At 42.0% G+C, this 23,211-nt stretch overlaps 1 protein-coding gene, 1 non-coding gene and 1 pseudogene across 5 annotated transcripts in view; 2 read left to right on the forward strand and 1 right to left on the reverse strand.

Annotated features, from left to right (window-relative positions):
* Window positions 1-8,277, reverse strand: part of PHF8 (PHD finger protein 8) — a 103,657-nt gene extending 95,380 nt beyond the window's left edge. For 3 of the 4 annotated variants that reach the window (XM_007118894.3, XM_007118893.3, XM_028482544.1), the window contains exons 1-2: window positions 6,742-7,469; window positions 5,643-5,832 (exon numbers count right to left, since the gene is read on the reverse strand). In XM_007118894.3, the coding sequence (XP_007118956.1) occupies window positions 5,643-5,740 (98 nt within the window). In that variant the 5' untranslated portion in view covers window positions 5,741-5,832; window positions 6,742-7,469. Of the gene's footprint in view, window positions 1-5,642; window positions 5,833-6,741; window positions 7,470-8,227 lie in introns of those variants that run through there. The other variant, XM_028482543.2, reaches the window with a different exon arrangement.
* A 1,333-nt stretch (window positions 8,278-9,610) lies between these two features.
* Window positions 9,611-9,711, forward strand: LOC112065805 (uncharacterized; annotated as a pseudogene).
* A 5,531-nt stretch (window positions 9,712-15,242) lies between these two features.
* On the forward strand, window positions 15,243-15,315 carry TRNAG-CCC (transfer RNA glycine (anticodon CCC)). The gene has a single exon. It is a non-coding gene; the product is annotated as a tRNA-Gly (tRNA).
* The last annotated feature ends 7,896 nt before the right edge of the window (window positions 15,316-23,211 follow it).

Here is a 23,211-nt window from a genome sequence, read left to right on the forward strand (position 1 = left end):
CTCATATGAAGGAAAACTAAGAGTATTTGTTGCCAGTAGACCAATTCTAAAAGCATGGCTAAAGGAAGTTCTTTAAACAGAAAGGAAATGATAAAAGAAGGACTCTTAGGAACACTAGGAAGTAAGCGAGAACAAGGGAAAGAGTGAAAATATGGGTACATATAATATACTTTCCTTCTCCCCTTGAGTTTTCTAAATCATGTTTGAGAGTTGAAGCAAAAATTGTAACACTATATATGGTTCTCAATGTATGTAGGTGAAATATTTAAGATAATTATAGCAGGGGAGCATAAAGGAATTTAAAGGGAAGTAAGGTTTCTACTCTTCACTCAAACCGGTAAAATGTCAATACCAGTTGATTATGGTAAGTTATGTATGTATTATGTCAATGCCTAGAACAAGCATTGACAAAGCTATACAAAGAGATACACTCAAAAACATTACAGATAAATCAAAATGGAATTCTTGAAAAGATTTAAGTAACCCAAAGGAAGGCAGGAGAAAGAAAACAGAATGAACAGAGGGAACAAACAGAAAACAAAAAAATAAAATGACTAACTTATGCCCTAACATATCAATAACTGCATTAGGTATATATGGTCAAAATATACCAATTAAAAGAGATTGGCAGAGTGGACAAAAATAATTTTGAACTATATGCTGTCTACAAGAAACTCACTTCATATATAATGACATCAGTTGAAAGTAAAGGGATAGAAAAAGATACCAGGCAACCTTTAATCAAAAGAAAGCAGGAGTGGCTATATTAATAACCTATAAAGTGGACTTCTATGCAAAGAAAATTACCAGAGACAGAGAAAGACATTACATAATTATTAAAGGGTCAATCCACCAAGACACATTAATCCTAAATGCATCTGCATTCAAACAACAAAGCTGCAAGATGTGAGGCAAATGATAGAACTGAAAGGAAGAATTAAAAAATTGACAATTATAGCTGGACACCTCAACACCTCCTTCTCAACAATGGACTGAACAACTATACAGAAAATCAGCAAAGAGAGTAGAATTCAGCAACACCATCAACCAACAGGAGTAAATCAACATTTACAGAAAACTCCTCCCAACATCAGCAGGATATACATTCTTTTCAAGTGACCATGGAACATTTACCAAGACAGACCATATCCTGGGCCATAAAACAAACCCCAGTAAATTTAAAGGAACTGAAATTGTATAGAGTATATTCTCTGACTGCTATGGAAACAAACCAGAAATCAATAACAGAATGATAACACGAAAATCTGCAAACACTTGGAAAGTAAACAACATACTTCTATATAATTCATAGGTCAAATGTGAAGTCTCTAAGCAAATTAAAAATTATATTGAACTACATGAGAAAGAAAACATATCAAAATTTTTGGGACACAGCTAAATCAGTACTAAGAAGGAAACCAATAGCACTAAATGCTTATATTACAATACAGGAAAAGTCTCAAATCAATAAACTAAGCTCCCACCTCAAGACATTAAGGGGAGCAAAATGAACCCAAAGCAAGCAAGCAGAAGGACGGTAATAATAAAGTGCAGAAATCAGTGAAATTGAAAACAGAAAGACAATAGGGAAATTCAATGAAACAAAAAGCTTCCTCTTTGAAAAGATCAATAATACTGACAAAACTCTAGCAAGCCTGACAAAGAAAAAAAGAGAGAAGAGACAAATTTTCAATATCAGGAACGAAATGAGATATCACCACAGAGCCAGCCTGCAGCCATCAAAAGGATAATAAGGGAATACTATGAACAATTCTACATGCTTAAATTTGACAACTTAGAAGAAATAGATCGATTCCTTAGAAAGCACAAACTACCACAACATATCCAATATAAAATAGATAATTTAAATAGTACTATAACTATTAAATGAACTGAATTCATAATTTTAAAAACTCAAAAAAAAGGTTAAAGATAATTAAGCAAAGCGTTTAGCATAGTGACCAGCAGACTAGCTAGTGCTCAATAAACAAGGGCCACTACCATTTTATTTAAATCATCACAACCACTCTTGGGGAAATTGAGGCTTCACAGAGATGAAATCCTTTGCTAAAAAGTAACAGAGTCAGAATTTGAACCCAGATCTGAAGCCAGTGCCATTTCCTCTAGAGTTTAGAGTCCACACCACAGCCACCACCTTGGGGATATGCCAACCAATGCTTCCTTTATAGATAGGAAAACTGTAGAGGGGTGAGGTTTTGTCAAAGCCCCAGACATCAATAAATGCTTGCCAACTAACTTCCTCCACCAGTGTACAGCAATGTTTCTCAAAAGTTAGGGTACATCAGAATTTACCTGCTTGTTAAAATATAGATTGCCAGGTCCCAACCCAAGAATTTGCATTTTTAACAAATTCCCAGTTAATGAACCACATTTTGAGAACAGTGTACAGTAATGATATGTTAGCCCACCCATCCCCCAATATCAGAAGCTGTCACACTCTACAGAAAGGGAAGGAACTGAGACAGAATAATGCTCTAAATCAGTGGTTCTGAGAGTGGCCTCCGCTCACATACTGAATCAGAAACCCTGCAAGTGGAGCCTACCTATCTCATCTTTTAAGAGGTCTTCCAAGTGATTCTGATACACCCTAAAGTTTGAGAACCACTGCTCTACAAATCAAAATGCTCTTCAAAATCCAGTCCTTTACAATAGAGGAATGGAGCTATACCATTTTTTTCCCACTTTTGAGAACCTGGGCTCTGGAGCCAGATAATTCTAAGTTCAAATCCAGACTCAGAAAGTAACTTAACCTCCATGAGTTCCAGATTCTCACCAGCAAAATGGAATAGTCACCTTCCTTGCTATAACCTTACCAGGAAGTAACATAGCATTACTAATCCCCAGCTGGACTTTAAGAAATCTGGCCTATGGAAGTCATCAGAGATGTGAACAGATTTATATCATCTTTAGGCATTTGTGGGCTTAACTATTGTGAACAACTGTGAAATGTCCACAATATTTAGTAATTTTCAATTATGCTAAAGTACAGACTTAACTAGAGCACTATGAGCCTGGTGTGTGTGTGCGCGCGCGTGTGTGCGCGCATGTGTGCGCGCGCGCGCAACGCACTAAGTAAGCAAGAACAGCCACCCACCAAGGACCTGATTCTCAGCTGGCTTCCTTATTCTCTGGCAGCCCATAGAGAAAAGCATGATAAGAGATAAAAGCTTGGTCTCTTTCACAGGAAAAACAATTAAAGCAGTTAACTTATGTCAGGGTGTGCACAGAAACACAGGACTCACCACAGAAACGTGATTAAGGAGGGGCCTGGCCCATAAATCCATTTCCATATTTGTAAAATTGGAATTCTTAAAGGCCTCAGTGGTGTTCCTTGTAAATGTCAAGTCTCTACTACGCAAAGATGTTCACCGCAATGTTTTTTGTTTCAACAAGCACCCAAATAAAAATGCAAAACATTTCCAGAACCCCCAAAGTTTCCCTCACATCATAGTATTATTTATAATATAAAAAAGTAGAAATAACCTAAGTATCCAACCTCAGAGGAAATTACCAAGTAACTGATGATACAGATATATGATGGGATATCAGAAATCAGATGAATATTTAATGACCTTAACTTTATAATGTTAAGTAGGAATAAAAATGACATTACAAAATGGTACTTATAATACAATCCCATGTTGTAAAATATATGTTTATATTCTAAGTCAAACGATGGGAGTTAATGCAACAAAAAAATTAAACAGTAGATTGTCCTGGATAGTAGGCTCACGGATGATTTTTATTTCCTTCTTTATTCTTTTTCTGTATGTTCTACAATGAGCATGTCTCACTTACATAGTCAGGGAAAATTTTTTATTATTATTTAAAATAGAAATACCTAACTTTCAGGCTTGGATGTGGATTAGATGAGATAAATGTATGCCAAGTCTCTGTCATGGGGCCTGGCACACAGTAAGCACTCAGGAAGGATTCATTCCTGTTTCCTGTTCCCAGACTGCAGAGTTAGGGTCTCTGTATTGTGGGTAGGAGTTCACTTTCCAGGTTTAAACCTACACAATCCAAAGCAAGGGCCACAGGCAATAGCTTTTTTCAAGACAACTCATTCATCTGATCATTCAAAAATGTACTCAGAATCTATTATAGGGCTTCCCTGGTGGCGCAGTGGTTAAGAATCCGCCTGCCAATGCAGGGGACACGGGTTCGAGCCCTGGTCCGGGAAGATCTTACGTGCCGCGGAGCAACTAAGCCCGTGCGCCACAACTACTGAGCCTGCGCTCTAGAACCCGTGAGCCACAACTACTGAAGCCTGTGCGCCTAGAGCCTCTGCTCCACAACAAGAGAAGCCACCGCAATGAGTAGCCCCTGCTCTCCGCAGCTAGAGAAAGCCCACGCACAGCAAAGAAGACCCAATGCAACCAAAAATAAATAAATATATTTATAAAAAAAAGAATCTATTATATGTTTAGCATTGAACTAGGTTCTGAGGATACCAAACATGAAAAGCTGACATCTCTGCCCTCAGGCAGCTCTTGCTAATGAGTGACACAGACGTATTTATAACTAGGAGATGATGAAATAATCACTTTCAATAAGGATGTACACAAAGTGCCATGGGAACATGACACACAGTAATACTCAACAAAGATCAGCTGAATATGAATTTGGATGTGCTGCACAGGGCAGTCCCTGCTAAGAGCAGAATTTTAGCAGCACCAACACCTTCAGTTTAGTCTTGGGTATGATAGCAGGAACAGCTCCTTTGGAAGGGACTAATGACAACTGAAAATTCTAGAACCTAACAACATGCAACAGGAGGAGGGCACCATACAGTTTTGTTGTACTCTAATGTACAAATCCCTCTCATGGTTTTCTTTCCAGAGCTGGGATATAAGTCCCAATAATGGGATAACATTACAGGTTTATTCCACACACTAACCTCTCTGGAATCCTGGGTGACAGGTGCTTATGTGCACACATGTTTAGCTGGAGGGAATTCATTAGTGGTTTTACTCCTACTGTTTTACCCAACATCTCCTCTGCTTAATTCAATTTAGCTGGATGGTTCTGCAGATAAATACTGTAGAAATAAAATACTATTGCATTTCTGCCCCCATTTACTGAGTGCATGCAAAATGCTTTAAGTAAACAGGAAGGATGTATTAGATATACTTCATGGGTGAAAACAGAGGCTCAGAGAGGCAAAGCAACTTGCCCAAGGTCACTCTGATAGTAAGCTGCAAAACCACAACTCAAATCCATGTTTGTTGGACTCAAATATCTCAAAAATGCAGTACGTCTCCCCCAAAGCCAGCATCTGAGTCAAAACAAAATTGCCAGAATACAAAAATGATACATTCTTTGTGGCTGGAAAGAAAGTATTTTTCTAAGAGAAAAAAACAAAGAAACAGAAGAAGGGTACAAAGAAGAAATACATATGGGAAAAGAAAAAAGAGGAGAAACCAGAGGCCAATGTCAGCTAGGCCCTAGTCTGCAAGGAAGGATGGAAGAATCTGGGTCTGGGAGGTGGGTTGGTGTTAACTGTCTGCAAGAGAGGGGAAATAAGTTTCTGAGCAGGAACCTGAACCAGAGTTGAGAAAGGAGCAAGCGAGTGAGCACCTGGTCACTACACCCTGTCCAGCGTGCCCTGCCCTCCTTACCTTCCATGAAACCAGTCCTGGCACATGTCACACTCGATCATGAAGCGGGTGACATCGTAAGGCAGCCGACAGAGGCAATACACCGGTACCGAGGCCATCTTCGCCTGGCCTTGGAGCGTCCTGCGGTGGGCCAGGTTCTCAGCGTCAAAGGGAGCGGGAGGCGGCAGCACGCGTTCTCTCTGGACGAAGGCTGGGCAAAAACAACACTTTTTACAGAGTGAATCAGGTCCCTCAGCTCACAAATGGGCAGTTACCGCTGCCGGGATGCAACACAGCTGGTGCGGCTGTAGGGGGCAAACGGAGAAAGTCCACCGGCCGCCAGAATTTCTTTAACAAATAAAGAACGGCGCTCTGCCGTCGAGGCTTTTTTTCCCTCCTTACCTCCTTCAGCCCCCAGGGTCAGTGATAACTTCTTTCCGGGTTTCAGGGAAAGATCTGATGCCTTTTCAGGAAGGTTCTTTAATCCCTCACTGCACCCTCTCCTAGTTATCAACCTTGTTTCCCAGAGCTCTCAATATTTATTATGACACAAAGCATAGCCTAGAGGATGAGGCTGGGGGTACCTCAGAAAAAGCCACTTCTCTCACCCCAAAAATAGACGCAACTAGAGAGAGATGAGGGATCCTTGGAAGTCCTCAGATTACTCGACAATTACCTCGATGTCTTCAGCAACGAGGCAGACAAGACTAGGCGCCCAACTCAAATCACAGTTCTGGGGTTCTGTTGTGAGAGTTTAAATGATCTGCTCCTTCACTCTCGAAATCATTCCATCCCCGACCAATCGGGAGTCTCATCACCCCAACAACTGAAATAAATCTCAACCTCAAAACTGATAAGCTCACCCTCTACTTCAAAGACGACAGGGTTCTTATTGCACCCCCAAAACTCGAAAGGATCACTTCAAAACCCCTGAAACTGACTAGAATTTCCTCACTCCTGCAACCAAGCCAGGATTTTCCTCCCACAGCTCTGAAACTGGCAGGTATCTCCTCACAGCCCCCTCAAACTGACCAAGACTCCCCTGTCCCCCAAAACTGACAGGGATCTCGTCACAGATCCCAAGAGTGACAGGAATATCCTTGCAGCCCCCGAAACTTACGAGAATCTCTTCACGCCTCCCAAACTGACAGGAACCTCCTCACGCCCCAAAACCTGACAAGAACGTATTCGGTCCGGAACCCTACAGGGACCTCCTCATCCGCAAAGCCGCAGGGATTCCTCACGCCCGCGGAGCTCAGTCCCACCGAAGCGCCGGCGGCCAGGCTCGCTCCGGAGCTGCTCAGCGCCTCGCTCAGCTGAGGTTCGGCCGGCAGTTCCGGCCCCACAGGCGGCGCGCACCGAATTCTGGGATCGTTACGGCAACGCGGCGAACCTCTCTCGCCTTACTCTCGAGCCACCCGCTGGCTCGGCGGTGCTTCAGGGCAGCTTTCTCCACAGCTCTGCTCCGGGCCCGGCCGTTAGGGCCTACTGGAGCCCGAGGCTCGGGCCTAGTCCAGCGGCCGCCTGACGAACAGGCAAGCGGCGGCGTCGCTGGGCCGGCAGGAGATCGCCGCGAGCAAACCAACGAGGAAGGAGATGAACTGGCGGCCCGGTTGGAGAAAAACAGCCCGAAAAATCGCCAGGAGAAGCCTGGTGGCGGTGATAGGCAATTCAGAGTAGTCAATAAAGTTTATTCAAAACAACGAGGAAGTTGAGGAGGAGAGGGGAGGAGAAATACGGGGTAAACAGCTACCATGTTGAGAGTGGCGGTGCCACCGCGGGTAGGCGACCCGACCGCCATCTTATGAAGGCCAGACACGCGAGGTAACCGCGGCGCAGGCGGGCAAGGGCGGGCCCCGGCTCCCGTGTGACGCCATCGGGGGCGGAGCGTCACCTTGAGAAAGGGGGCGGGGCTCGGCCACCTTTGGACACGCTCGACTCCCCAGGTACCCAATCGACGCTGAGAACCCGGAACCGAAAGGCGGGGAGGCCGCCATCTTAGGCGAGGCAGGCGCCTGGCTCCATTTTGAGTGGGGCCAGAGCCTTCCCCGCCTTCGCCTTCCCCGCCTTCGCCTTCCCCCTACTCCGGGCGAGCAGGGAGTTAAGCACACACCCCCCCCCCCCACCAACATCACTGACACACTGTCACTCACTCTCTCCCCTACTCCCCAGGCACACACACCCTCCCCTCACACACCCTACACACACACACACACTCCCTCCCCTCATACACACACACACCCTCCCCTCACACATACACACCCCTCACACACCCGTCCTCACACACCTGCACACACACCCCTCACACACACACACCCCTCCCCCTCACACACACACTCCCTCCCCTCACAGATCCCTCACACACACACACCCCCTCCCGTCAAACACACACTCCCCTCACACACCCTACACACACACACTCCCCTCACACACACTCCCTCCCCTCACACATCCCTCACACACACACTCCCTCCCCTCACACACCCTACACACACACCCTCCGCCCCCCAGCTTTTTCCTCTTACGAGTGACTGTGCTCCGCAAACTTAATAGGTGGCGGCGGGGGGCGGGCCTTTGGCCCGGGTGGAGGCGGGGCGAGTACTCACAGGTTCCCGTTCATTGAGCACCTTCAGCTGGCCGGCCTCTTTCACACGGTCTCCGGGTCGTTTACTCTTCACCCTGCAAGGGAAGCTCTGTTATTATCCCAGAGTGAGGACATGCGCTTAGGGAAGCCAAGTGGCTTAAGTTTCAGAGCCGGGAAGTTGTTGAACCTTGCACCCTCTACTATACTCCCCGCCCGCGTCCTGCCCTCGGTCCCTCGATCGTAATTCCTCTGTAAATCCTCTGTCCCCAGCTCCCTCTGAAATCTCTCTTCTTTGACCCCACCCCAGTTCAGTTTAGTTCAGTTCAGATACAGTTCAAGGATTTCCATGCACCTGTCCCACGATTTTCTGACTACAGCCTGAGGGTGGGGTGGGAGAAGAGGTTGAATGAGTGGAACTCCACACACATGCTTCAAGGTGGCGCTGGTTTCCTCAGACATTCTTGAATATTCTCTAGGAATACTCTTACTATTTCATTTTCTTAGGGTCCAACTGCTTTAGAAAAGGAAATGTGTGTGTGTGTGTGTGCACACCAGTTTCCTAAGTGATGGTGGGTTAGGCCCTGGGGATACAATGTTGCAAAAGAGGAACTCTGCGGTGGGAGATTGGCAGCCAGTGCAGGAGACAAGCTTGCAGGTAAACAGTTGGAATACAGCATCTAGTAAGCACACAGATACCTCTTGCAAAGTCCAGAATAAGGCTAAGAAAGTGCCTCAGAAGCTGCTTGCTGCTGTCAAGGAAGATTTCAGAGAGACTTGGAGGGTATATAAAAGTTGACTAAATTAACAAGAACATCGTATATAAAGGATTATCATGTACAGATGCATGGATGCACCTGGGAAAACATTTACAAAAAGAAGTTGAATATTAGATTTTATCCTGTAAGCAATAAGAAACCATTGTAGGTTTTTGAGCAAAAGCAACAGAGTCACATTTGTGGCTTAGCCAGAGGACAATCCAGGTTTAGTGGGACCTGAAACTTGTACAGTTTGTGAGGTAGGATTTCATTAAGAATATAGACTTGTGAATACAAAATTATGTTCAAAGGTAGACAGTATTTCTAGAAGTCATTCCTACACCTGGGTAATAACTATAAATAGAAGCGGTACAAACATAAAAATGTCCCCACTAAACCCAAACTAAATGTATTCCACAAATCAACTTCCACTTAGATGGATCTCAAAAATGTCTGAGGCAGCTCCAGCACCACCTAATACAAGGAAAATGTGACCAGGAAAACTCTCAGTGGAAAGGGACAGCAATTTTAACCAATTGTGGTTTAAATATATTTTGCAAACTTTATAAAACATATGACCATGTGACCATATGGCAAGTGACAAACCCTGCAGCTTAAGCTTTCTTAGCTTCACAAGAAGGCAGGAGGTTGTTCGCTTCAGCAGCACATATATTAACATTGAAAAGACAGAAGATTAGCATGGCCCCTGTACAAGTTTGACATGCAGATTTATGAAGCATTCCATAATAAATGAGAGAAAAAGGGGAGAGGCAGAGAGGAGGAGGCAGTTGCATTAGTCATGAAAAAAAGATGAGGCCTGAATCAGGATAGTTGCAGCAGGGGTAAAAAATGATCAGATAAGTGGGATATTTTGGAGGTTGAATGGGCCGGGCTAGGAGGCTAATTGAAAACAGTAGGTGAATGAGTGAAAGGAGTGTGAGTTCGTTTCTAGGTTGGGTGTCATTTCTGGATGATGGTGCCATCGACTGAGCCAGGGTACACAGAAGAAAAAGCAGGTTTTGTGGGGAAGAAGAGACTAAGTTCAGTGTGGAGTATGTTGAGTTAAGGTGTATGTGGAACATTAATTCACTCACCCAACAATTCTTTGTTGAGCATCTACTATGCACTAGGCACTACAGTGAGGATGTAGCAGTAACCCAGAGGCACTAGGTGTGAGGATGTAGCAGTAACCCAGATTAGGTCCTGGCCTTCATGGTGCTAATATTCTTCATGGGGATCAGTCAATAATCAAAACAAATACAATTTCATTAATATATTTATTGAGCACCTACTATATACAAGGTACTGTTCTAGGCACTGGGGATTCAGACAAGGTCCCTGCCCTCCTGTGATTCACATTCCAGAGAGGGAGACAGACAATAAAGTGAGTCAAATAAGAGAATTTCAAACTGCAGTGAGTGCTATGATGAAAATAAAACAAGTTATGAGACAGAGAAAGATTTGAATAGATGGTAGTCTATTTTAGACATTCAAGGAAGGCCTCTTAGAGAAGCTGGCATATGAGTGGAAGACCTGAATAACAGGAAGAGCTGGCCAGGGACAGGGTAGGAGGAATAAAAGTACAAAGTCCCTAATTTGGTGGTGGGGGCCAGTTCAGGGCACTCTCTCAGTAATACCTCCTGAGCATTTATTTATGATGGACTGGGTGGGGTATGGGTGGGGTTTTGGGGTGGCATCTCCAGACATGAGTAAGAGACCCTGTGTATACCCTTAAGGAGTATACAATCTAATGAGGGAAGCAAGGTTCAATGAACAATAACAGGCTGAAAAAGGTCAAACCCTCAGTGCTACCTAGAGGTATGAACAACATGTGTAGGAACAAAAAGGTAGCCACAATTAGTTCAAACATATTCAGTGAGTGTGTCAGGAAAGGCTTCACAGGAGGTGGCATTTGACCCAGGTACAGTGGTACATACCCCTAAAAGTTCTTCTCCAGTGATATTGGGTAGTAGAGTTGGGGGGTAAAGGATAACAGGGAAGGCAAAGCTGTCAGGGGGCTGAATCCGAGGCAGTTAGATTTGCTGACAAAGGAACTCACACTGCCATGGATGGGAGGCAGCCAGCTGTTGCCGTGGAAATACGTGCTCTAGTTGTGTCTCACATCAGTGCATGATCTGAACTGGCCGCCATAGTACAAGTCTGCCCTGGAAACTTTCTTCCTCTACCCCACCTCCACTTAACAGCTGTAAACATTTACTTTTAATTACATAGGCAATCGTATATGCATTTCCATTGTAAATCAACATCCAAACAGGCTGAAGATGCCCCTGACCACCACTCAATCCCTGCTTACTTTCCTAGAGGGAACCTCAGCGAGCTCTTTTCCGATTCATCTCTCTGCATATAAGTACATATAACTGTTGAGAGGAAAAATGATGAGGGCCAAAGTCGACTATAAAATACATGAAGAAAAATGGGAGAACATTACATGAGGAAGAACAGACTTGCTCCAAAACGGACTTGAAAGTACAAAGACGGTGAAAACAAAAGACAAAATAATGACAAATAACATTATCTGAGAAGTTACTGTGTGCTAATCACTGTTCTAACCTCTTTACATGCATTAACTCACTCAATCCTTACAGCAACCCTATGAGGTAGGTACTAGTACTATCCCCATGAGGTAGGTACTAGTACTATCCCCATTTTATAGATGAGGAAGCTGAGTGTAGAGACTTTAAACCACCTGCTCGAGGCCACATAGCTAGTATGTATGCAGGCTGGGGTTCCTGGCAATACAGGACCAGACTCCAGGCTCTTCACCACTCCTTATGTGAATCTAACAGCAACTGGTAGCTCTAAGATCCATGTCATAGGGAAAGGTGATCGACAGTTCTTTGCATAATTTGAATCACAGAAGCAAAATATGGTTTACACTCACTTGGAATACAAACTAGCAGGATGGTCCCCCAGGTGCCAAACTAGGTAGCTGAGAACACCAACCCACTCCTCCAGGGCCAGCTTTAGGGGTGTGCCACCTGTACAGAGCTCTGCTCCCAGAAAGGATTTCAGGCTTGATTTAATGCTCTCCTGTCATTGTCTTGACATTCTTAATAATTTTATCTTTGAACCTGTGTCTTGTAAGTATAGTCCAGTGTGACAATGGAGCATACACATGAGCAGAAGAGATACACTGGGTGGCAGTGAGCAGAGCCTGTGGGCACGGCAGGTGATGTACATGCTGAGCAGTTGGCCAGGCCACCTGGCATATACAAGCACATCTGGGGCAGTCTGGGGCACCATGGGACCCAGAGCGGGGGAGTTGGGGGACATTGGGCCAGTGACAATAGTGGCAGGAGTAGCATAAGCAGCAGCAGGGGTGGCAGTAGCCATAGCCCTGAGAGAAAGGACAGCCTCTGCATGGGGGCAGTGATGGGACCTGTGGTGAGAGGCAATCTTGCCCTTCTGTCAACAGAGCCTGTCCCTGCAGCATGTGCACAAATATTAACTCTTGCCTGAGCACTGGGACATGAACTGCTGGCACTCAGGCAGTAAACTTTGTCAGTAAATTATTACAAAATAAAAAAAGTACTCACGGACATTGAAGTAAAGTTCATCACGGGAGGTCATTAGAATTCTTTGAGGAGTTTTACAGCAGTCCCCAAGCTTTTTGGCACCAGGGACCGCTTTCGTGGAAAACAATTTTTCCATGGAGGGGGGCGGGGGGGCGGGAATGGTTCAGGTGGTAATGCGAGTGATGAGGAGTGGCAGATGAAGCTTCACTCTCTTTTCCACAGCTCATCTCCTGCTGTGCGGCCCTGTGGTTGGGGACCCCTGGTTTAGAATAGCTCATTTTGAAAACTAGTGCAAAATTGCGAAGCAAATATCCACAGGCTAGGAAATGGAAATTAAATTTAAAGATCATCAAAGTAGACACAGATGAAGGCTTTGGATGAACCAATTATTAATGAGGAAGACAATTTAAAAGTGTTTTCCTTATAATTGAAGATATAGTGGTAGAATGCATAAAAAGGTGTTTTGAATTATAAATAAATAATGAAGCCATTTTCATTCCTTGTATGACCTTGTCTTAGTCTGTTCAGGCTGCTATAACAAAATTGCTGTAGACTGGGTGGCTAATGAACAGATTTATTTCTTAAAGTTCTGGAGGCTGGGAGGTTCAAAATCAAGGTGCTGGCACATTCAGTGTCTGGTGAGAGCCCACTTTCTGGTTCATAGATGGTGATCTTCTTGCTGTATGGGGGAAAGGGTGAAGGAGCTCTTTGGGGGCTCTTTTATAAAGGCACTAATCTCATTTATGAGAGCCCCACCCTCAAGACCTAATCACCTACCAAAGGCCCCACCTCCTACTACCATCACATTGTGGGGGTTAGGATTTCAACATGACTTTGGGGGGCAGGGACACAAGCATTCAGTCTATAGCATACCTCCACAAGTTACAGGAAATGTCAGAGGAAACGTTAAATGCCATTGTATAAATTTATATTTAAAGTTAGATTCAGACTTAGACAAAACTGATCTGTATGAAGAGTTAAATCTTTTTAGAAACATTTTTCTACAAGAATCATCATATCTAGATGTATGAAAATTTGTATTTTGAAATAATTTATCAGGAATCTATCCCAATGTTGTCACAGCCTACAACAAACAGTGCCAGTAACAGTTGCATCAGTAGAAAGCTCTTTCTCAAAATGAAGTTATCAAACATTTGCAATCTTGACCGATGTTACCTTCGATCATACTGGTTCAAAACGAGGTTGCTAAAAATATAGATTTGATGATTAAATAATTGAATTTGCAGAAAAGTGAGCCAGAAAAATCTTATGATCAATCAAGGTATCATATTAATAATGTTATTATTTATTTTATTATATAAATTATGATAAAATATTGTTCTGCAATTTGTAGGTTTATGTTGTTATTCATTTATCACTATTATCCCTATTATGTTTTATAAGTAATAAAATATTTATAAAGAAAAAACCATTTTATTTTAGTGCCTTTAACTACATTTCCCACCTCTCCCCTGGTTTTTGAACAAGGAACCCTCCATTTTCATTTTGCACTGGGCCCTACAAATTATGTAGCAGGCTCCCACTCCTGCTGGATGATAATTGTGAGATGATTTGAAGAGATTGTAGCCACTCAAACAGCCTTACTGCTCTAAACAAACTCCTTTCCACTGGGAGTAAGGCATGAGGGTGGGTAGAGACAAGATGTCAACACAGAAAAATGGAGGTTAGTGTGGATATCTATCATTTTCACGTGAACAGGATCATACTGTCCATATCATTTGGCCAATTACTTTTCACTTGGCAACATCTTGGAGATCCTTCTGCAAGGAAAATCAACCTTGTTCTTTTTTGAATTCCTGTTCAGGGAATTCCATAATTTGGATGGGTCTTGATTTATTTCTCCACTCCCCTGATGGATATTTAAAGTGGTTTTATTTTTCAGTAATACAGAGCTTCAGTGAACATACCAGTAGGGGCCTCCTTGTGTACAGGCATGTTTCTGTAGGTGGACACTCACAAGTGAGTTGCTGGGCCACTTTCAATCTTAATTACATACTACCAAATTGCCTTTTAAAAGCATTGTGCCAGTTTTCACTCCCATCAGCAGTGTATTTTCACATTTCCTAAGACTCTGACCTTTAACCTGTTTGCCAATCTGATGGAGAAAAAAAATGGTAACTCGTGTTTGTTTTTAACTCTGCATTTTCCCTCACTAGTGCAGTTGAACGTCTTTTTATATGATGTTTATTGGCCCATCCTCTGTGAACTTTTTGTAACCTTTGCCTAGTTTTTCTTACAGGTTTGTTTGTTTTCTCCATATTAAGTTGTAGGAGTCATTTATATTTCTGGATATTAACCCTTTGTCTATTATATAGCTGATATTTTCCCACAGTATGTAACATGTTTATGGTTTGTGTTAGCATACAGGAGTTATCATACAGAATGTTTGTACAGCCACTTGATATATTTACATCAATCTTTTCTTCTATGGCGTTTCTTTTTTGTTTATTGTTTTGGAAGACCTTTTTTATACAAGGCAACAACCATATTATCTTTTTTTCTCATTCTGTTATAGTGCTTTCCATTTAGGTCTTTAACCTACCTTAAATTCATTTCCTTCTCAACTTTTGCATTTCTCCTATCTGGAACTCTTTTCCCCCAGATCTTCCTATGGCTGACACCTTCAGAGTCAGCTCAAATATTACTTCTTCCAAAAGGTCTTCCCTGACCTCCTTAACTAAATTAACCACCCTGTCTACATTAAGATGTGCCCTACTTTGGGACTTCCCTGGTGGTCCAGTGGGTAAGACTCTGCACTCCCAATGCAGGGGGCCCAGGTTCAATCCCTGGTCAGGGAACTAGATCCCGCATGCATGCCACAACTAAAAAGATCCCACATGCCGCAACTAAAAAGATCCTGCATGCCGCAACAAAGATCCCGTGTGCCGCAACTGAGACCCAACACAGCCAAAATAAAACAAACAAAAACAAAAAAAGATGTGCCCCAGTTCATTACCTTGACTTATTTTCTTCATAGATCACCTCTTACTGAAGTTACCCAACTTATTTGTTTATATGTTCATGGTCTGTCTCTCCTTAGATTGGAAACTCCATGAAAGTATGGATTTTGTCTTGTCCCCAGCTTCTAGAATACATTTAGAGTTTATTATAGTGAATTTGATATGATATAAGGATAACTTTATTTTTTTCCAAAAGGATAGCTGATTGTCTCAACACCAGGACTTGCTTTTCTAAAGGAGAATTATTACTGAGTCGAGGATGGTTATGATTATTATTCAGTCCAGTGGTTCTCAACCTGTGGTGTATTGGAATCACACTTGGAGATTTTTTTTTAATTTATATTTAATTTTAATTTAGATATAGATAACAAAGTACCACAAACTGGGTGGCTTAAAACAGAAGGGTATTGTCTCACAGTTCTGGAGGCTAGAAGTGGTATTGGCAGGCCACACTCACTCTGAAAGCCCTAGCAAAGCATCCTTCTTTGTCTCTTTCTAGCTTCTGGTGGTTGCAATCCTTGACATTCCTTGACTTGTAGGTGTATCACTCTGCCTCCATCATCACATGTGTGTGCCTGAATTTCTCTATTTTTATAAGGACCCCAGTCATTGGGCTAAGGTCCACCCTAATGTAATATGACTTCACTATAACATACAAAGACCATATTTCCAAGTAAGGTCACAATCACAGGCTTTGGGTGGACATGAATTTTGGGGGGGACACTATTCAACCCAGTACAGAGTGTCACATTTACAAACTCTGCTTTATTAGGTCTGGAGTGGAGGCCCAGCATCCTTAATTTTTAAAAGTTTTACAGACTTGACAAATGATATCAATGTTCACCTGGAAAGGTGGACATGGGGGAAGGCCCTTTTGAAGCAGAATCTCAATCCCAGATGCCAGTAAAGAAACATACTGATGAATTTCACTGCATAAAAGTTAAAACTTTGTGAGGTAAAAAAATACCATAGGGCTTCCCTGGTGGCGCAGTGGTTGAGAGTCCGCCTGCCATGCAGGGGACACGGGTTCGTGCCCCGGTCCGGGAAGATCCCACGTGCCGCGGAGTGGCTGGGCCCGTGAGCCATGGCCGCTGAGCCTGCGTGTCCGGAGCCTGTGCTCCGCAACGGGAGAGGCCACAACAGTGAGAGACCCGCATACCGCAAAAAAACAAACAAACAAAAAAACATAAACAAATTCAAAAGATCAGCAAAGCTGGGAAAACATATTTGCATCATATATGATAAAAGGCTAATTTCTTTAATTTGTAATGAGTTCAGAAGAATTAACATGAAAGAGACAAAACCCAATAGTAAAATGAGCTAAAGAATAAGCAAGTAATTTACAGAGAAAGACATACACATATCAACAGAGATTTGAAAAGATGTTCAATCTCATCCATGAGTAAAGGCATATAAATCAAAACAATAAAATACCCTCTTCACCTATCAGATTGGGAAATGTTTAAAGTTTGATTGTATGTAGAGCAAGTGAGGGTATGAAGAAATACTAGATACTTTCATATGCTGTTGGTGGGACTGAAGTTGGTACAACTTTTTTCATTTATAATCTGGCAATATATATCAAAATAGAACACGCACATATTCTTTGAATGTTGTGGGCTTTGCCAGTGCCTCCTCAGCTATCATTTCCCACTTTTTCCTTCCCAACAATTTGTAGATTTTTATTTGTATATCTCTTCTTCCCACGCATAGACCATGTATTTTGGAGTAAACAGATCTTACTCCCAGTTCTTCTGACCACAGACATCATTAGTTCAGGGGAGGACTTGTGACCTAAGCAAGCCAATGAGGGAGAACCTTGGGAGTCCTGCTCACTGGGAATGTTGGGTCAGAGTTTTCTCTTCTCTGCTGGACTTAAAGGAAGAGATTCAAAGCCTCCATTGCCACTGCAGCCATCTCGTGGCCACCTTGGCTAAAGCACTGGTTCTCAGCCTTTAGTGTGCATCATAATCACCTAATCTATTAAAACATAGATTGCTGATCTCTACTCCCAGAGTTTCAGATTCTGCAGGTCTGCAGTAGGGACCAAGAATTTCCTTTTACAAGAAGTTCCCAGGTGATATTGATGCTGCTGGTCCAGGGACCACACTTGGAAAACCACTTGGATAAAGTAGGGACTGCACAGCAGAGAGACTTAAAGAAACTGGGTAGCTCTAGCTCACCCTACCGCTGGAGTTGTGTTTTGTTACTTGTAACCAAAAGCGCCCTAACCAATATACTCAGCAATCTCGGACTAAAAATTTACCCTATGGATATACTTGCAGAAGTTTACCAAAATATATGCCCAGGGATGATCATTGCAGCACCATTTGTAATAGCTAAAACTGGAAGCAATCAAAGTACTTGTCAATGCTATTCTCTCACTTCGTCCCAGCTTACCCTTCTCCCTCCCCGTGTCCTCAAGTCCATCCTCTACCTCTGCGTCTTTATTCCTGTCCTGCCCCTAGGTTCATTAGAACCTTTTTTTTTTTAGATTCCATATATATGTGTTAGCATATGGTATTTATTTTGCTCTTTCTGACTTACTTCATGCTGTATGACAGACCAGACAGAGGTCCATCCACCTCACTAATACAGCAGAAACTAACACAACATTGTAAAGCAATTATACTCCAATAAAGATGTTTTAAAAAAATCTGGACCTCAAAGTAGTTGTCAATAGGGAATTGATCCATCTGATGGAATCATCCATCTCATGGACACTATGTTGTGTTAAAAATTATGAAATACTCTGTACATGCTCATAGAAAAATATCTCTAAGATATATTAAGTATAAAAATCATGATGATTAAAAGGGAGTAATTTATACTTTTTAAACAAAAGAATAAATAAGCAGATATGCAGGTATATGCTTACTTGTTTCCTGGAAGGCTAATTCTGATTAAGAATGGCTATATTTGAGGAAAGGAGTTGAAATTGAGGTGGTGCTAGAGGTTCTTCAGTCTTCATTTTGTATATTTTTATTCTGCTTGAGTTGCCTAACCTTGGGTAAACTTTCCTTTTTTCAAAAAAGAAAATGTCATTTGGAGTTATCTGGGCAAGGCATAGGCCAATTTTAATTTCCTTCTTTGTGTTTCTGTATTGAAGAAACAACTAATAAACGTTATGTTATTTTTTAAAAGATTAAGTCATGAAAAGGTGAATGGAAAATTAAAGACTTCTCAGGTATTCTGATGTGCAGCCAGGCTTGAGTGCCACTAACATGGTGCATAGGTTATAAACTGGTGAGGACTTATACCTATCCAGATTGAGGCTTAACTGGGGAGCTGCTAATTATACTTTAATGTGCATATGAGTTACCTAGGGATCTTGTTAAAATGCAGATTCTGATTGAATAGATCTTAGGTGGGGCCCAATATTCTGCATTTCTAATAGGCTCTCAAGTGATGCTAATGTTGCTGGACTATTGATCACACTTTGATAGCAAGAACAAAGAAAGAGAAAAAGAGGAAAAAGAAGGACGAAGAGGAGGGACCATGAAGATGGAGAGGAAGGGACAGATATGAGACACTGCAGAATGATTGGGCATATGGATAGAGGAGAGTCTGAGGTGATGAGGTTTTTGGCCTGGGTGATATGAGGATAGTAGTGACATTACACAGAGATAGAGGAATCAAGCTGGTGGAGGAGGAAGTATAGGAAACAATGAAGGAGTGTGAGTAAGACTTCACATTTAAACATATTGAGTTATGATTTTTCTGGGAGAGTATTATGTGGACTTGTCCAGCAGACCATTTGAACTCTGACTCTGCTCAGTAGAGTTCACATAGAGGTAGATTTGAGACTCATCTGTATAAAGGTAAGAGCTGAGACCATGGGATAGGATGAAACTGACCAGGGAGAAAGAATAGTGAGAAGATGGCTGAAAACAGAAACTCTGAGAAATGCTAATCTTAAGAGACATGCTAAGAAGGAAATGAAGAAGTAGTTGGAGAGGCAGTATAGAAGACTAAATATCCTGAAGGGCTTTCCTACTAAAGAACAACTAGATCCTGCATAAAACATAATTTTTATTGTATTGCTGGATGTGTGAGTTAGCAACTGCTGCATAATAAACCAACCCACAAGTCAGTAGCTTGAAACCAAACCATTTATTGTTGCTCATGAGTCTGTGTGTTAGTGCTCTATTGATCTGCACTAGGCTAGGCTGATCTTGGCTGGGCTCACTCATGTATCTGTGGTCTGCTGGTGGGTTGGTTGGTGGCTGACAGGTCTAAGCTGGTCTGGCTGGATATAGCTAGACAAATGGGTCTCTCATCCTCCAGAAGGCTAGCCCAGGCTCATTCCCATGGTAATTCCAGGGGTCCAAGAGAGTGAGCAGAAGCATGCAAGGCTTAGAACTGACATAATATCACTTCTGCAACAGTCTATTGATCAAAGCAAAACACAAGACTGGTCTAGATTTGAAGGGTGGAGAAACAGATGCCATCTCTTAATGGGAAGAGCTGCAAAAGGTGTAGATACAGGGAGATGTGAACAACTGTGGCCATTTTTGTAATCAATTTATCATGCTGGACCTATCAGAAGTAAAAGGAGTCTTTAAAGAGCAAGCAAAATACAGCAAGCAAGCAAACAAACAAAGCCATGACAATATTAATAAACCCCAGTGAGCTGTCTAGGGAGAGCAGGGCACTAGAGGACACTTCCAAAAATGGAATAGAAGTAGTTCCTTGGAAAATTGAGGTGCTGTTACTGGAAGAAATGAGGAAAGGCTGCTGGTCAGGTAGGAAAACAAATAGACATCTGCCTCAGAATCCAAGAGTCTAGTCTTTGTCATGAGAAAATTCTAGGAATACTTTAAATTGACACGGAACAGCCTTGTCTTTTTGGTCCTTGAAACCAGTATGCACATGAGGCAACTTTTAGGAGTTTGAGCTTGGACTCAAAACCAGCATGTCAACTGTGTCTTCTTAAGGTATTGAGTGTTTTCACATCCACTAGCTGTGTAACTCTCACAACTGCCTATAAGGGAGGTAAAGCAGGCATTATTATTCCCATTTAATACTACTTCTGAAAATAATTTTGTCACTATCTTATAAAAGTGAGCATTTGCATGCCTTAGGTCCCAGCAGGAGACATGTGTACAAGCATACATGGCAACATTAATGGAAATAAGCCATATTTCCATTGGACAGAGAATGGGTAGATAAATTGTGGTATATTCACACAATGGAATACTATACAGAAGTGAAAACAAATTAACTACAGCTACAGCAGTAACGTGTTTGAGTCTTAGAGAAAAAAAAAAGTTGGGTGAGAAAAGGAATTTGCAGAACACTACATAAAAATAACGTTTTTATAAAATTATAAAGTACAACCTAACAATATATTGTTTAGGAATAATTACATATGTGATGTAACTATTTAAAAAGAAACCAAGGGAATGAAAACTAAAAGTCAAGATACCGGTTACCTCTGGGGAAGGCAGAGAGATGGGGTAGTTCTTAGGTTGGGCAATGGGCTCATGAGTGTTCATTTTATTATTGAATTTCATTAACATATGTTACATGTATCCTTTTGTGTTTATCAAATAATACATAATAATTTTTTTAAGTAGTCAAAAAAGGAAAGAGAAATAGCAGAGAAATGTCAGGGAAGCCAGAGAATTTCAGGAAATGGGTTGTGTTTCAGTGTCAATTACTGTGGAAGTCCTCAGCAAGATGCCTGTATGAAAACCCTGGACTTTGTGACTGGGAGCACACTAGTCGCCTTTGGAAGCAGCCATATTCAAATGCGAAGGGCTGATACCAGATTATAGGCTAGGAAGGAATGTGTTATGAGGAAATCAGGACTGGGAGCATAGACAAGTCTTTCATCTACTACCAACCCTCCCACCCCCACCAAACCCAAAACAGCTAACATTTATTGAGGCTGAATTATATGCCAGGCATTTTACATACACTATGTCATTTAATCCTCATAACCACCCCCACAGGGTGGGCTAGGGGAGCTAAACTCAATGCTTGTGTTACCACAAGATTATATCCACTTCAGCCCACATGCAGAGAATCCCTATGACACTGGAATGGGAATGAATGTTTCACTATTCCATTACAAATTTTAGGTATACTGACTCAAGCGGTTAGGTAATGGCAACCAGCCAAAAGGCAATGAGTCAAATCTACCCAGAAATGGGTCATTTCTCCCTGTGATGCTATTATTGCGACTCACCAAACTTACCTCTCCCTTTTTCCAGGGACATAGTAGAATTGTACTTTTCCATCTCTAGGAAATTAGGTGCAACCATGTGGGCCATCTCTTTGGGCAATAAAAAGAGAGAAGTGATGTGTGACATTTTAAGCTTTAAGAGTCAGTGTGTATTTTGGTCACATTCCTTCCCAACTCAGTGATGTGGCTTCTGTTGGTCTGAGTTATCAAGTGGCTTTGGATGAACAGAGCTCCCCTGACAACACATGTTGGACATAATGAGCAAGAAGTATACCTTTATTATGTGAGATTTGGGGGTTATTATAGCAGCAAAACCTAGCCTATCCCAACGGATACACTCCCCTTTTCTAGAGTTGAAGATTATAAATGTGTAAGCACTGAATAATAAGATGAAAATGTTTTAAAATATATAAAATAAACTGCCTAGAACTCTCTCTGGCACATAGTAATCCCCCAATAGATGACTTTCTGCATTTGCTCCTAATAAATGAGCACAGAATTTTCATATTTCTCACACACAAATAAAAGACTAGTTGTAGAAGATATAAATAGAAGACAATGTTCCAGGCTCACATTATTCCTAATACTTGTGATTTTAGAAGAGATATTTCATTCTTGGTCACTTTATCCCTCAAGTCCATGAAAAAACACAGTTGACACTACTTGGGTCATATACCCATCCCTGCACTGGGGGAGGTGAAGCCATGTGACTGATGGTCAACCCATCCCTACCCCAAGATTGGAAAGAGCAGTTCCCCAAAGGAAAAAGAAAAACAAAAAACTGCACTTAACTGCTGCCAGAAAGAGGAAGGAATGCTGAGGAGGCAGAAATAAGAGTTATCTACTTAGTCAAAACATAGGTTTAGAACCCTGGTTTTTATCACTTATTAGCTGTGTGTGAACTTGGGCACCACTGAACCAGTTTGCTCGTGTGTAAAGTGAGGATAGTACTTACTTTGCAGAGTTGTTTGAAGCTTAGAAACAGTGTACAATAGCTTAGTATTATGCTTGGTACCTAACAGGAGGTCCTCAGCAAACAGTAACTTTTAAAAGCCAAATGCTAAGGATTTCCCACTATTAAGTTCTGAGTCCCAACACGCAAAGATCAAAGGTTAGGAAAAGACATCTATAGCCATAATGAACCAAATACAAAACAAATTTTTACAAATGATAGTTTTCATTTAAGGGTAAGTATTTACAAGCTTCAGTAATCTCTAATGCTCGCCTTTAGGTTCAGCTGTTTCCTTTTGTAATCTGTACACACAAGGCACAGAGCAGCCAGGGAGGCCAAGCCCAGCTAGCAACACTCAGCAGAAGCAGTAAGTTAAGAAGAATGCCCTAGAGCCCTGGCTTCAGACTCTGCTCCAAGCATCAGTCTATTGCTCAAAGGTGACTCAGAACTCTTTTTTTTTTTTTTTGAGAGCCCCATTTAAAAGCACATTTAAATGCATACCATTCAGTGATGAACCTTCATATTCAATCTTCTTGTGTTTTTGCCACCAACACATCCTCTGCCTCAGAAATCTACAATCTGTTTTGCACCA

The sequence above is a fragment of the Physeter macrocephalus genome, chromosome 21 (genome assembly GCF_002837175.3).
Source record: "Physeter macrocephalus isolate SW-GA chromosome 21, ASM283717v5, whole genome shotgun sequence".
Taxonomy (NCBI): domain Eukaryota; kingdom Metazoa; phylum Chordata; class Mammalia; order Artiodactyla; family Physeteridae; genus Physeter; species Physeter macrocephalus.